Source organism: Callithrix jacchus, chromosome 3 (genome assembly GCF_049354715.1).
Source record: "Callithrix jacchus isolate 240 chromosome 3, calJac240_pri, whole genome shotgun sequence".
Taxonomy (NCBI): domain Eukaryota; kingdom Metazoa; phylum Chordata; class Mammalia; order Primates; family Cebidae; genus Callithrix; species Callithrix jacchus.
The window spans coordinates 122,368,105-122,383,684 of NC_133504.1; the positions used below are offsets into that span (position 1 = coordinate 122,368,105).

Sequence of the window (15,580 nt, forward strand, 5' to 3'; positions counted from 1 at the left end):
GGCTCGGTACTCCCGCCTGTAATCTCGGCACCTTGGGAGGTCAAGACGGGAGGATTGCTTGAGCACAGAAATTTAAGACCAGGTTGGGCAATGTAGTGAGACCCCCATCTCTATCTTTTAATTAAAAAAATTTTTTTAAAGAGTCATTACTTCAACTTTCTAAATCTAATTTCCTAAAACTCAACAACAAAGATTTTATTTGTGGGAGAAAAAAGGGCCACAAACTTGTGTATTTCTTTTTTAAAGTTAACTTACATCATTACGTATAACTTCCCTGGAATCTGCTAGTAAGTCCATCAATCTTGAAACACCTAGAACATACAACCATGTGAGAAATGCTGGTTGATCAAAAATACAAAAAGTGACTCAAATTATTAACAATTTACTAACAAACCATTTCAGTCCCCTTCTCTAGGAAATGATATTCATGTTTTAATCAAAATAATATAAAAAAGATAAGTCACTTACCCATAGGACTGACTAAAATAATTTGTTGCACCTGAGGCCCTAGTTGTTTTAAAAGAGAAGTAAGAAGCTTCACACCAGGCCAGCGAACATGGAAATCAAACTCCTGCAATGTAAGAATATAAAATATTTAACATCCATAATTCACATTTTCAAGAAAAACATTTTTTTCCAACTAATAATAACTTGTACCAGAAACTACAAGTAAAGAAAGCATGGAAGTTTAGCATACTTTAAAAAAGCAATTTAAAAAAAAAAAGAAAATACAGTTCATATAAATTGCTTAAACTGATACTGATGAGATAAAATAGTATTTTGTAAAAACATAAGTTAAGAAGCAGACAGTATCTTAAGTGATTACATGTCTTAAAACACGCAAGTGGATCTCTTGCTATAATTAATAAACTTCACTACCTTTAAATGTATATACATGTTAATTCCTCAATAATATCCAAAAAGCAACAAAAGCAGCTTATTAAGATGACAAAAATGTCTAGGTTCCCTATTTACCTCCAATAAAGATAATAGAAGAGTGACATTTTCTTGCTGCTTAATGAAAATTTCTGTAAATTGGCTTCCCAAATCCTCACTCTGTCTTGTGGAATTTTCTTCTGTAATATTCAAAAATAAAGTGTTTCAACATGATGGTAGGTTATTTTAAAATATTCTTTCATTGAAGAGTTAAGCAGAAATGATAATTTTCCTGATATTTAAACAATTCAACACTGGAACAGTGTGGCTGGTAGCAATATCACAATTATTATATAAAGCTCTATCCTTAAAATAATGTTCAAATTCATTTTACTGGTTAAATGTTTATGATATCTAAAAAAAGGATATTTAAATATTCACATTTTCTCAAGGACATTTTTAGGTTAAGCTTTTATTAGGGTAAGGAAACAAATTGGGATAGAAATATTCTATCTAGAATGTGGTAGTGGTTATACATTTATATACTTTTGCCCAAACTCAGACTACAACTCAGAGTAAATTTTATTGTATATAAGTTATATCTCAAAACCCCTGCCCCCCAACACAATACTGAACATACAGTCCTTGCTGATTGTTAGTGTCATTGAGTTAAATAATTATGAAATTAAACCAACCTACTCCAGATTTCTCAGTATCTTTTTCATATATACATATATCCTACAAAACCCTTTGGCAATAAAATCAGCATTTGATGCCTAATTTCTCACTTATCTTTTAAAGGACTTTACATTGGTCTTCAATGATTAAATGTTTTTTTAATTAAAGTATTTGTTGTTTCAAGGTACTGTGTCAAAAAAAAAAAAAAAAAAGGATAACTAAAAATGAAAACAAGAACTGCCAGAGCAAATTACTTAAAATCTGCCTATATTATAAACTCAAATTAGAGATGCAAACATACTACTTCCCATTTCCTCACCCACACCAGACACAGCTAATTAATCATAGCATCGGCTGAGCATCAGAATCATTTTCCACATATTACACCAGTGAGTGACTACAAGCCAATAAAGCTGGCAGACAAGATCAAAGCCATTATCCCTCAGAAATTTCTTTTCTAAATGTGAGGGAAAAAAACCCAGCAGTTGATAGGAAAAGCACAGCAATCCAAGACTGATAGTCATAATCCCATCGAATTGTTTACAGAGGAAAGAGAAAAAAAGAAGAGACCAAAAGTGGAAAGAAATGTTTTTTAGTTGATTAATTACCTAAGTAAGCTGGGTTCATTCTTCAGAAACTCCCAGAAGCATTCCTTTTAATCAGTAAAAAATTTCACTGCTTTTGAGCTTTAAAACTATATTATCCAAACAAAAAAATACTTTAGGTGCAAAAGGATTACTCTGTTTGCTATATAGAATAGACTGTCAGGGAGTATGGAAAATAGGGAGACAGGTCAGGAGGCATAATCAAGGTAGGAATCCCGTGAAGTTGGCTTAGACCTTAGAGGTCATAATTTTTATTAAGAGGGAACATGAGGCCAGGCAGATCATGAGGTCAAGAGATCGAGACCATCCTGGCCAACATGGTGAAACCCCGTCTCTACTAATATACAAAAAAAAAAAAAAAAAAGACGGAACATGATTTGCTGACTTGTTGCACAGAGGAGTGTGGGGGACAAGGGGGAAAGAAAAGGAAGAGTGATTCCAAGCTTTTGGCCTAAAGAACTAGAAGGATAGGGTTGCTTTTACCAAGACCGGAAACACTGTGGGAGAAGCAAGCTGGAAGTATACAGAGAAAAAAGTTAAGTTTGAAATACCTTATAAAAATCCAAGTGGATATACCAAGTAAGAAGTTGGATAAATACTAACATAGATATCTGTGGAGAAGTCTGTGTTGGATACACACATAGAGTGGCAAACATATAAATGATATTTAAAGTCACAAAATTGGATGGCAACTACAAAAACCTTATAGCTAACATCATATTTAATGATGAAAGGACTGAATGTTTTTCCCCTTAAGATCAGGAAGGAGGCAAGAATGTCCAGTCTTGTAAATTGTAGTCAATATTGTACTGAAAATCCTACTCAGTGACATAAGGCAGGAAAAAGAAAAGGCATACAGATGAGAAAAGAAGAAGTAAAACTATCTTTATTTACAGATGACATGTTTGTCTATAAGGAAAATTACATGGAATATACAATAGAGCTAATAGAACTAGTAAGTAAGGTTAGTAAAGTTGCAGGATAAAAGGTAATATACAAAATTAATTGTATTTCTATTAATAGATACCAGTAGGGACATCTAGAAATTAAAATTCAAAAACCAGTATCACTTATAACAGCATCAACAAAAAAATTTGACAATAGATGTGTGCTGCTTATACTCTTAAAACTCCAAAACACTGCTGAAAGAAATTAAAGGACAGGCCAGGCACAGTGGCTCCCACCTGTAATCCTAGCACTTTGGGAGACTGAGGCAGAATTGCTTAAGCTCAGGAATTCAAGACCAGCCTGGGCAATATAGCAATGTCTCTAAAAAAAAATAAAAAATTAGGCTGGCATAGTGGTGCATGCCTGTAGTCCCAGCTACTCAGGAGGAGGCTGAGGTGGGATGATCCCTTGAGCCTAGGAGTTTGAGGCTGCAGTGAGCTATGATTGCAGCACTGCACCCTAGCCTGGGTGACAAAGTAAGACTCTGTTGCAAAAAAGGAAAAAAAAAAAAAACAAAAAGGAATTAAAGAAGACCTACAAAAATAGAGGTATACTGTGTTCTTGTATTAGAAGGTGCAACATTTTTATGTCAGTTTTTCACAAATTGATCTACAGTCAATGCAATCTCAATCAAATTTTCGGTTGACCTTTTTTGTAGAAATTCACAAGCTGATTCTAAAATTGGTAAGCAAATGCAAAAAACCTAAAACAGTCAAAACTATTCTGAACAACAGTTAGAGGACTTAACACTACACAATTTCAAGATTTATTATACAGCTACAGTAATCAAGAAGATGCCATGTACAGACCAAAAGAAAAGTCCAAAAATAAACTCATTCACTCAAAATGGATAATGGACCTATGTGTAAAACTGGAAATTAAGTACAGGCCTAATTGTAAGAGTTATGAAACTTTTAAAAGAAAACATAGGAGAAAATCTTAGTGATCCTAGATTTGGCAAAGATTTCATAAATAAGATACAAAAAGTGTAAGTTATAAAAGAAAAAAATTGACAAAAATGGATGCAATCAAAATGTTATTTTTGCTATTCAAAAGAATGTCACAGACTAAGAAAAAAAATTTGTGAAATATATGTCACGAAGTTCTTCTGAGAACAGAACACACAAAGAACTATTCCAACTCAAGTATAAGACAATCCAGTAAAAAACAGGCAAAAGATTTGAATGAAACACTTCGCCAAAGAAGAAAGATATATGGATGAAAAAAAAAATCACATACGTTGTTCTACATCCATTCACTAAGAAAATACATATTAAAACTACAATGTGATGCTGCTACACGTGTATTACAACAGCTAAAATTTTAAAAAGCTGATTATACCAAGTGTCGGAGAATACGTGGAAGAATTGAGACACACACACTATGGCATGAAATGTAAAATGGTACAAATACTTTGAAAAATGTTTTAGCAGCTTTTTATAGAGTCAAACATAAACCAACTATATCATTTAGCCATTCTGTTCTGAAGAGAAAAACATATTCACACATGAATAGTATGTAAATGTAGCATTCATAAACAGAACACAAAAAGATTAAATTGCAAAATAAAATATTTGCTAAAAATAGATCTAATACAAATTTGATAACAAAAAACTGGAAACAATCCATATGCTAATAAGAGGATGAATTAAAAAACTGTAATATATCCAAGCATATAAATTATATTTATAGTTACAAACCTAGATGAGATGAACAAGGGAGGAAAGGGGAAACAAGAGAAATCTGTGCCTTGTGGTATTCCAATATTAAGAGGTTGGGGAGATGAGGAGGAAAAATGCAAAGGAGACAAAAAGTAACCAATAAAAAAGAAAGAAAGCCAGGAGACTTCAGAGACTGACAAACAAATGAAGAAAGTATTCAATGAGAAAGGAGTGACTGACTGTCAAATATTAATGATAGGTAGAATCCCCTCTGAACTTAACATGACCAAGAAATGAAGTGCATTGCTAACACAGGTACAGGTAATTTCTGTTCCTTTACAGAATGACTAGGGTGGAGTAGTGAAATACTTTCCTGAGTAGCAGTACAGTATAACGGAAGAAGCTCACAAAGACTTTTGAGTAAGACCAGTTAATCTGATATTCAACCACTTAACAGCCATGTTACTTTGGGCAAGTAGCCTAACTGTCAAGTCTCAGTTTCCTTATTTGTAAAATGTAGACAATTTCTTCGCATGGGGTTTTCTGTGAGGATTTAAAATAAGTAAAACATCTGGCATAGGGCTTGGTAAATAATGTGCTCAATAATTAGAAGCATCATCATCATCATCACCACTGTCAAAATCATCATCCCAAGACAGGATTTTTCAACCTTGGCACTAATGACATTTCTGGCCAGGTAAGTCTTTGTTGTGCGACCTCTCCATGCAGTTTAAGATGTTTAGCACTGTCCCTGGTCTTCCACTAGACGCAGTAGCACTCTCCTCTTAGTGTGACAACCAAAAATGTCTCTAGACATTGCTGAAAGTACCAGGAGTAGGGTGAAGGAGGGGAAATTGCTCTCACCTGAGAACCACGGTCGTAAGATTTAAAACATAAGCTATATCTGTATTACTAAGTTTTCAAATGAAACAGAACATAACAATCTTCCTTTGATTATTCAGAAAGAATTTCGGATTCTTATAAGGTTACCATTAATGAGTATTATCACCAAGATGCGAAAGATGTGAAAAAAAAGTATATCCTGTATTTCCAAAAAGTCGTCTGTGAATAACTCTTGATATTTTACATTATATTTCTGTCTTTTTCATAAAAGTTGTATGCAACCATCAAAAAAAGTAACTGAGTTTATGATTGGACTCTAAATAAAAGTAAATTCATTGTATCTTTTTTTTTGAGATGGAGTTTCGCTCTTGTTACCCAGGCTGGAGAGTAATGGCGCGATCTTGGCTCACTGCAACCTCTGCCTCCTGGGTTCAGGCAATTCTCCTGCCTCAGCCTCCTGAGTAGCTGGGATTACAGGCACGTACCACCATGCCCAGCTAATTTTTTGTATTATTAGTAGAGACGAGGTTTCACCATGTTGACCAGGATGGTCTCGATCTGTTGACCTCGTGATCCACCCGCCTCGGCCTCCCAAAGTGCTGGGATTACAGGCTTGAGCCACCGCGTCCGGCTCATTGTATTTTTATTAAGGTTTTATTTCTTAGGTTAGTGGCAGCTTCAGAAGAAATGTTAGGGAAGCAGCCATTACTTCCACTTCAGAAAAACAGGTAGAGGAGAGGATAAAAGGATTAAAAAAAAAAAGTACACTTGAAAACTATCATGTTACTACATAATAGCAGACATATTGAGGGTATTAAGGTGGCAGAGGGTTGATGCTACAAAGGCCTGATAATAATCATAAGGAAGCCTAATACTCAAACACAACTAGAGTGGATTCAAGGGACATTCTCTGCTACATATCTGCTTAAAGGATTTCCTGTTGTTCCTTTGTGAACTGATAACATCGTTTCCTAATTACTTACACACACTTGGAGGTAAAATCTTGCTTTGTAAATTGTGATTTTCAAAGCTCTAAGGTGAACTTAAGAATGGAGTTGAGAAAAAAAAAGAAAGAAACTGGTACCAGGTAAGTAGCAAGAACTGCACACCTGTCCCATTTTATTTGCAAGCTGACATGATGACAGAAAAGGAGACTGACCCTCTCTCACCACTCCTATTCAACATAGTATTGGAAGTTCTAGCCAGAGCAATCAGGCAAGAAAAAGAAGTAAAGGATATTCAAATAGGAAAGGAGGAAGCCAAATTGTCTCTATTTGCAGATGACATGATTGTATATCTAGAAGACCCCATCATCTCAGCCCAAAATCTCCTGAAACTGATAAGCAACTTCAGCAAAGTCTCAGGATATAAAATCAATGTGCAAAAGTCACAAGCATTCCTATACACCAATAACAGACTTAAAGAGAGCCAAATCAAGAATGAACTGCCATTCACAATTCCTACAAAGAGAATAAAATACCTAGGAATACAACTAACAAGGAATGTAAAGGACCTCTTCAAGGAGAAGGAGAACTACAAACAACTGCTCAATGAAATGAGAGAACACAAACAGATGGAGAAACATTCCATGTTCATGGTTAGGAAGAATCAATATTGTGAAAATGGCCACACTGCCCAAAGTAACTTACAGATTCGACGCTATCCCCATCAAGCTACCAATGACCTTCTTCATAGAACTGGAAAAAACCACCTTAAACTTCATATGGAACCAAAAGAGAGCCCGCAGCAGGAGGCATCACACTACCGGATTTCAAACTATACTAAAAGCCTACAGTAATCAAAACAGCATGGTACTGGTACCAAAACAGAGATATAGACCAATGGAACAGAACAGAGGCCTCGGAGGCCAACACAACATATCTATGACCATCCAATCTTTGACAAACCTGACAAAAACAAGCAATGGGGAAAGGATTCCCTGTTTAATAAATGGTGCTGGGAAAACTGGCTATGTGCAGAAAGCAGAAACTGGACCCCTTCCTGACACCTTACACTAAAATTAACTCCAGATGGATAGAAGACTTAAACATAAGACCTAACACCATAAAATCCCTAGAAGAAAATCTAGGCAAAACCATTCAGGACATAGGCGTAGGCAAGGACTTCATGACCAAAACACCAAAAGCACTGGAAACAAAAGCCAAAACAGATAAATGGGACCTAATCAAACTCCACAGCCTCTGCAAGGCAAAAGAAACAGTCATTAGAGTGAATCGGCAACCAACAGAATGGGAAAAATTTTTTGCAGTTTACCCATCTGACAAAGGGCTAACATCCAGAATCTACAAAGAACTAAAACAGATTTACAGAAAAAAAAACAAAGAAGCCCATTCAAAAGTGGGTGAAGGATATGAACAGACACTTTACGAAAGAAGATATACATGAGGCCAATAAACATATGAAAAAATGCTCATCATCACTGGTCATTAGAGAAATGCAAATCAAAAGTACATTGAGATACCATCTCACGCCAGTTAGAATGGCGATCATTAAAAAATCTGGAGACAGAAGGATCTAAGATGGCTGATAGCTAACAGTTCGGGATTGTAGCTCCCAGTGAAAGCACAGAGAATAAGAGAATGCCACACTTTCAGACGAATTTTCATCGCTCATGGACCAGAAGATTCCCAATGGAGGAGCCCCACGGGTTGCCAACGCGACTCTTGTGGTGGGCGCAGCGGTTTTGCTGGTGCCTTGGCGAGGCAGCTCTTCATGCAGAGTAAACGGGACTGGTTCCCTTTCTGACCACTGTTTGGAGCTCCGGGAAGGCAGAACCGCTTATTACGAACTCAAGAAGGAAGCCAGACAGGAGATTCCCGGGCAGAAGAGCACCATCAGTCTTATCGCTGCTGTTTTGGCCGGCGCAGTGGGTTGCTCGGATTCCAGCGCTGGGAATCAATAAATTGGACGTCCACTCAGAAACCTAATTAGAAAGGTGGTAATTGTAAAGACGATAGATGGATAAATTTATAACAAAGGGAAGAAACTAGCCTAAAAAGGCTGAAAATACCCAAAATCAGAACCCCTCTTCCTCTACAGGGGACTACAGTTCCTCATCAGCAACAGAACAAACTCTGACGGGGAAGGACTATGTTCCATTAACAGAAGTAGGCTTCAGAAGGTGGATGATAAGAAACTTCTGGGAGTTAAAACAATTTGTTCTAACCCAATGTAAAGAAACTAAGAACTTTGAAAAAAGGTTTGATGAAATGCTAATAAGAATAGACAATATAGAGAGGAATATAAATGAACTAACGGAGTTGAAAAACACAACATGAGAACTTAGTGAAATATGCACAAGTTTGAATAGCCGAATTGATCAAGCAGAAGAAAGGATATCAGAGGTCTAAGACCAACTTAATGAAATAAAATGAGAAGACAAGAATAGAGAAAAAAGGATAAAAAGGAATGAGCAAAGTCTCCAAGAAATATGGGACTATGTGAAAAGACCAAATTTACGTTTGATAGGTGTACCTGAATGTGACAAAGAGAATGAATGCAACCTGGAAAATACTCTTCAGGATATTATTCAGGAAAACTTTCCGAATCTAGCAAAGCAGGACAATATTCAACCCCTGGTAATACAGAGAACACCACAAAGATATTCCTCAAGAAGAACCCCAAGGCACATAATCGTTAGATTCACCAGGGTTGAAATGAAGGAGAAAATACTAAGGGCAGCCAGAGAGAAAGGTCAGGTTACCCACAAAGGGAAGCCTATTAGACTTACAGCAGATCTCTCAGCAGAAACCCTACAAGCTAGAAGAGAGTGGGGGCCAATATTCAACATCCTTAAGGAACAGAACTTTCAGCCCAGAATTTCATATCCTGCCAAACTAAGCTTCACAATTGAAGGAAAAATAAAATCTTTTATGAACAAGCAAGTACTCAGAGATTTTATTGCCACCAGGTCTGCTTTACAAGAGCTTCTGAAAGAAGCATTATATATAGAAAGGAACAACCAGTATTAGCCTTTCTAAAAATATACCAAAAAGTAAAGTGCATCAACATAAAGAAGAATTTACATCAACGAATGGATAAAACAGCCAGTTAACATCAAATGGCAGTAATCCTAAATTTAAATCGACTAAATCCCCCAATCAAAAGATACAGCCAAAACCCAACAGTATGCTACATCCAGACCCATTTTACATCCAAAGATACAAAAAGACTCAAAACAAAGGGATGGAGAAAGATTTACCAACCAAATGGAGAGCAAAAATAAATAAATAAATAAAAAGCAGAAGTTGCAATTCTTGCATCTGATAAAATAGATTTCAAAGCAACAAAGATATAGTGGTAAGGGGATCAATGCAACAATAAGAGCTAACGATCCTAACACCCAGATACATAAGACCCATAAAGAGATTTAGACTTAACAAGACAGAAAATTAATAAGGACATCCAGGACTTGAACTCAGATCTGGAACAAGTAAACTTAATAAATATTTGTAGAGCTCTCCACTTTAAATACACAAAATAAACATTCTCCACTTTAAATACACAAAATATTGATCAGCCATTATTAATATCCATTTTTAGAATAAAGGAATATTCCTGTTCTCTCTCCCTCTTTCTTCCTCTCCTTCACTCCTTCTTTTTCTTTCTTTCCTTTTCTCCTTAAAAAAAAAATCTGGAGACAACAGATGCTGGAGAGGATGTGGAGAAATAGGAAAACTTTTGCACTGCTGGTGGGAGTGTAAATTAGTTCAACCACTGTGGAAGACAGTTTGGCGATTCCTCAAGGACCTAGAAATAGAAATTCCATTTGACCCAGTATATATCCAAAGGACTATAAATCGTTCTACTATTAGGACACATGCACACGAATGTTCACTGCAGCACTGTTTACAATAGCAAAGACCTGGAACCAACCCAAATGCCCATCGATGACAGACTGGACAGGGAAAATGTGGCACATATACACCATGGAATATTATGTAGCAATCAAAAACGATGAGTTCATGTCCTTCGTAGGGACATGGATGAACCTGGAGACCACCATTCTCAGCAAACTGACACAAGAACAGAAAATGAAATACCGCATGTTCTTACTCATAGGTGGGTGTTGAACAATGAGAACACATGGACACAGGGAGGGGAGCACTACACACTGGAGTCTGTTGCAGGGAATAGGGGAGGGACGGTGGGGGGTGGGGAGTTGGGGAGAGATAGCATGGGGAGAAATGCCAGACATAGGTGAAGGGGAGGAAGGCAGCAAATCACACTGTCACTTGTGTACATATTGCAACTATCTTGCATGTTCTTCACATGTACCCCCAAAACTTAAAATGCAATAAGAAAAAAAAAAACAAGACTGAAAAAAATGGAAAAGATACAGGAACTTGGAAGCCGATAGAATCTTTTGAAAACTTTCATCTTCAGAATCATCTCTGAACAGAAGTCCTGATTCCCACAGTATGGAGAACATTATGTACCCAGTAAAATCTCAAAAGAGCTCGTGGGCTAATGAGTCTATCTTGTTTTTTAAGACACTCTAGAATCCTAACGAATCATGGCTATGTTAGCCAAATTCTAGTGAAATTGTTTAACAAAAAGCAGATAAAAAAATTATACAAAAAGGGCCCATGGGGAATGCATGTCAAGTAAATTGCCCTCCCAGTACATGAGAAATCTATATTCAAAACACAAGTCATATTCTCTCAGAATTGTCTCCCTGTAGAAACTAAAATCACGGCAATATTAACTTAGTCATGGGCGCTTTGTAGAGCTATTTTCTATTACATATATTCATACTTGCTGAATGAAATATGTAACTTAAAAAATGAGTTTGAAAATAACATAGTATAATTATTTTTATTTCAGTGGTGTGAAGATCGTAGAGAATGAAAACTTGACTATAAACAAAAGACAGTAATGTAAGTGAGTGAAGCAGGCTGACATTAGCAGATAGGGAGTATATGTCTTGTCTAAGGAAAACAGCAGTCACTCAGTTCCAGCTGTCTGGCATATAGGAGTGCAGATCCAGGTACTGTCAGTCTTCAGATTAAAAAAAAAAAAAGAAGTCTAAAATACAAACATCGACACAAAGCTCCCAGTTTATAACACTGACAACTTATTCACATTACTTCAAATACTATGTGGGTCAAACAGTCTTGCTTACAAGATAGACAATATCCTTGGGCCAAAGGTTTGTGACCTCATGCAAAAAGCTCAAAATGGAAGTTACTGACATTTGAGAAAACACTGACAACTGGAACCTAATCTAAAAAGGAAGAAAAAAACAACACATATAGACTTGATGGATTCTTCCCCTAAAATGTATTTTAAAATGCTGAAATATTTGTATGTATGTAAACACAACTAACCAAGCCTTGGTTAGCATATTTCAAAACACAGGATAAAAAACAACAACAACAACAACAAAAAACACAGGATAGTGTGGCATGTAAACAGGTATGTGGCAGAAGTAAGCCCCTGTGGACAAATATATTTGAATTAAACAAAGTTGAAAAGGTTTCTTCACTGCAGGCTTTTCAGTACTTACTATACTGATGTAAATTTTATGCAGCTTCAGAGGGGATTATAATATTTATGTATATTTAACTATAAACCTGTTTTAATACAGAGCACTCTCTAGAACTTCCGTGCTATGCTATAAAAAATTCAGGTCTAATATCAGAAAAAGTTTAACTCAGTGTTTGCACTGGGCACAATTAAATAACTTAGCAAGAAGAGTTAACACCTTTGATTTATTCTGTAGCTATGCTGTATAAAATACTATAGCTTATTGGTATATAATCAAAATTTACATTTTGAATTGAACTAGTAAAATATGATCCTGTTCTAAGGATCAATGGTTCCTTCTTGCTTAATACTGTCAATTTTAAAAAGTGTTAGTGAGATATATGCCACTTCTTTTAAGTTACAGTCATAAGACAGCACTTCTGAACTTCAATGAAGTATCCCCGAATTAGCTAAGCAATTAAGGTAATACACAAAGCTTTCAATGTAGCAGTAAATTAAGCTATAACTACTATAAACTACCACACTAATATCTAAAAGTTGTGAACAAAAACTAGAACCATGAGAAATTATACCTATTATATGTGTAAGCAAAGGCATAAAACAAGTAAACCATCTTCCCTCATCATTAATCATTAGATTACAACCTTTAGAGTTAAGTTTTTTACAGCCTATAGTTTATAAACTATATTGTGTATTTATAACCTGTAAAAGTAAATGACTACTTATTGTAAGGTAAATGAAAAAATAAGATAAAAATGAAATGACCCTTTGTTACCATGGTAAAAATGAATTTAAGATAGTTATGTAAAATAAAAACATGCCCTTTCTAAGTACTTACACAGATGTTCCTCAACTTAACGATGGGGTTATGTCCTGATAAACCCATTGTAAACTAAAAATATCATAGGTTGAAAATGCATTTAATATGTTTAACCTACTTTAAATGTGCCCAGAACACTTACATTAGCCTACAGCTAGGCAAAATTTAACAAAATCTATTTAATAATAAAGTATTTAAAGTCTTGAAAATGGCCTATAGAAAAAAAGAAAAATAAAAGAAAAAGTATTGACTATCTCATGGAATTTGCTGAATACTGTACTGAAGGTGAAAAAACAGAATGGATCCAGGCACGGTGGCTCACGCCTGTAATCCTAGCACTTTGGGAGGCTGAGGTAGGCAGATCACAAGGTCAGAAGTTTGAGACCAGTCTGGCCAACATGGTGAAACCCTGTCTCTATTAAAAATACAAAAATTAGCTGGGCCTGGTGGCAGGTGCCTGTAGTCCCAGCTACTCAGGAGGCTGAGGCAGGAGAAGTGCTTGAACCCAGGAGGCGGAGGTTGTAGTGAGCCAGTATCATGCCACTGCACTGCAGCCTGGGTGACAGTGAGATACCGCCTCAAAACAAAAACAAAAACAAAACAGAATGGTTGTATGGTACTCGAAGCATAGTTTCTATTTCTCCTTACTGCAATCACTTTCACACCATCGTAAGTAAAAAAATTGTGAAGTCAAAGCATCATCTATCTGCATAGCTCTGGATCGTTTTCAGGCCTGTTTATATGACTGGCATTTAAGAACACATGCATAGATATATTTACTTTTAAAACGTATTTCTAGCAGTACTTTTTCCAGAGGTATAAACAATATTTAAAAACATTTCTGGATCTTCTCTTTGGAATTCTACTCTGTCCTACACAACCTATATTATAAATAGAAACTGCTGTATAAAAGGAGCTGTCCTAATAAAAACAGTCCTAACTCAGAGTGAAGAAATATCAAATAATCTTCTTTTATACTGGTAGTTAAACAGGTACACGTATACTTTTTAACATTTATCTGAATATTCTATAAACTAGTTATGTGAATTATATGATTTATAAAGAACCCAGTCAGAAAAATAAAGTAAAATTGGCCACAATTAATTATTAAATTGGAAATCTAAGAAATACTTTTAAAAAAAGGAAGGAAAAAATGTATTAAAAAAAATTGTTCTGGCTGGGTGCGGTGGCTCATGCCTGTAACCCCAGCACTTTGGGAGGCTGGATCATGAGGTCAAGAGATAGAGACCATCCTGGCCAACATGGTGAAAACCCCTCTCTACTAAAAATACAAAAATTAGCTGGTGTGGTGGTGTATGCCTGTAATCCCAGATACTCGAAAGGCTGAGGCATCAGGTTGCAGTGAGCCAAGATTGCACCACTGCACTCCAGTCTGGTGACAGAGTAAGACTTTGTCTCAAAAAAGAAAAAAAAAATTGTTCTTCTACTTACTCAATGATACCATATAAGTTACATCATCCCTGGGCTTCCATTATCTCATCTTTAGAAAGGAGAAAAATACCACCTACCTACCTTACTGGCTGCTATGAGGATTACATAAGACAAACATGAAAGGACTGTATAAATTTTAAAGCTCTCTGCAAATGTGATATTACAATAGTAGAAACAACTACTGTTTCTACAATAGCTTGACGAGTCAAGGCACAATCCTCTGGTATCTTGATTTCAAAGAAGGAATTCAAATGTCGTGAAAGGTAATGCTTCATACTTTAACAAGTCAGTTTCTTTGTTAGTATATTTATTATATATAGGCAACTTTGTTATGTACTATTTAAACACTGCTTTAGATAAGAATATTTCCCTTTTCATTTAAAAAAGTTAAGCATCTCAGGAAAATTGGTAAAACAAAACAAACCAAAAAACTTGGTTACTTTATTATAAAGAAAACAGATTCAATGTTAAAAGTAAATGAAACTTGAAAGAGATCATCAGAGAGAAGAAAATAAAAAAAATATTAGTGAGTTCTAAGAGTTAATGTAAGAAATGTCAGTAATTAAAACATCATTACTGAACATGCATTAAAGGGACAATATCAATATACATTCTCTGAATTATAATTCCTTCCAGTTCTTACTGAATATAGGTAAAAAATATATGTATATGTATTCAAATATTACTTTTACAGGTTTTTATCTTTTTGATTTTTAGAGGCAGATTTCACTATGTTGTCCAGACTGCAGTGTAGTCGCTATTCACAAGTGCAATCATTGCTCACTGCAGCCTTGAACTCCTGGGCTCAAGTAATCCCCCGGCCTTTGCCTCCCAAAGTACTGGGATTAAGTACTGGGATTACAAGTGTCAGCCACCATGCCTGGCCAGAGAAAGCTTTAATTTTATTTAAAGGTGTGCTAGCATATTTTTTGTGTTCAGGACAGTAAACAGATTTAGTAGCTATAGAAATAACAGTAACGTGGCCAGGCATGATGGCTCATGCCTGTAATCCCAGCACTTTGGGAGGCTGAGGTAGGCAGATCACAAGGTCAAGAGATCGAGACCATCCTGGCCAACATGGTAAAACCCTGTCTGTACTAAAAATACAAAAATTAGCCGGGCATAGTGCTGGGTACCTGTAATTCCAGGGTGAGGCAGAAGAATTGCTTGAACCCGGGAGGCGGAGG

The 15,580-nt window shown here is 35.9% G+C and overlaps 1 protein-coding gene across 12 annotated transcripts in view; it reads right to left on the reverse strand.

Moving 5' to 3' along the window:
- Window positions 1-15,580, reverse strand: part of USO1 (USO1 vesicle transport factor) — an 86,605-nt gene that overhangs the window by 35,885 nt on the left and 35,140 nt on the right. For all 12 annotated transcript variants that reach the window (XM_078367065.1, XM_078367061.1, XM_003732483.6 and 9 more), the window contains 3 exons: window positions 976-1,076; window positions 469-571; window positions 256-311 (listed from right to left, as the gene is read on the reverse strand). In XM_078367065.1, coding sequence (XP_078223191.1) covers window positions 256-311; window positions 469-571; window positions 976-1,076 — 260 coding nt within the window. The remainder of the gene's footprint in view (window positions 1-255; window positions 312-468; window positions 572-975; window positions 1,077-15,580) is intronic.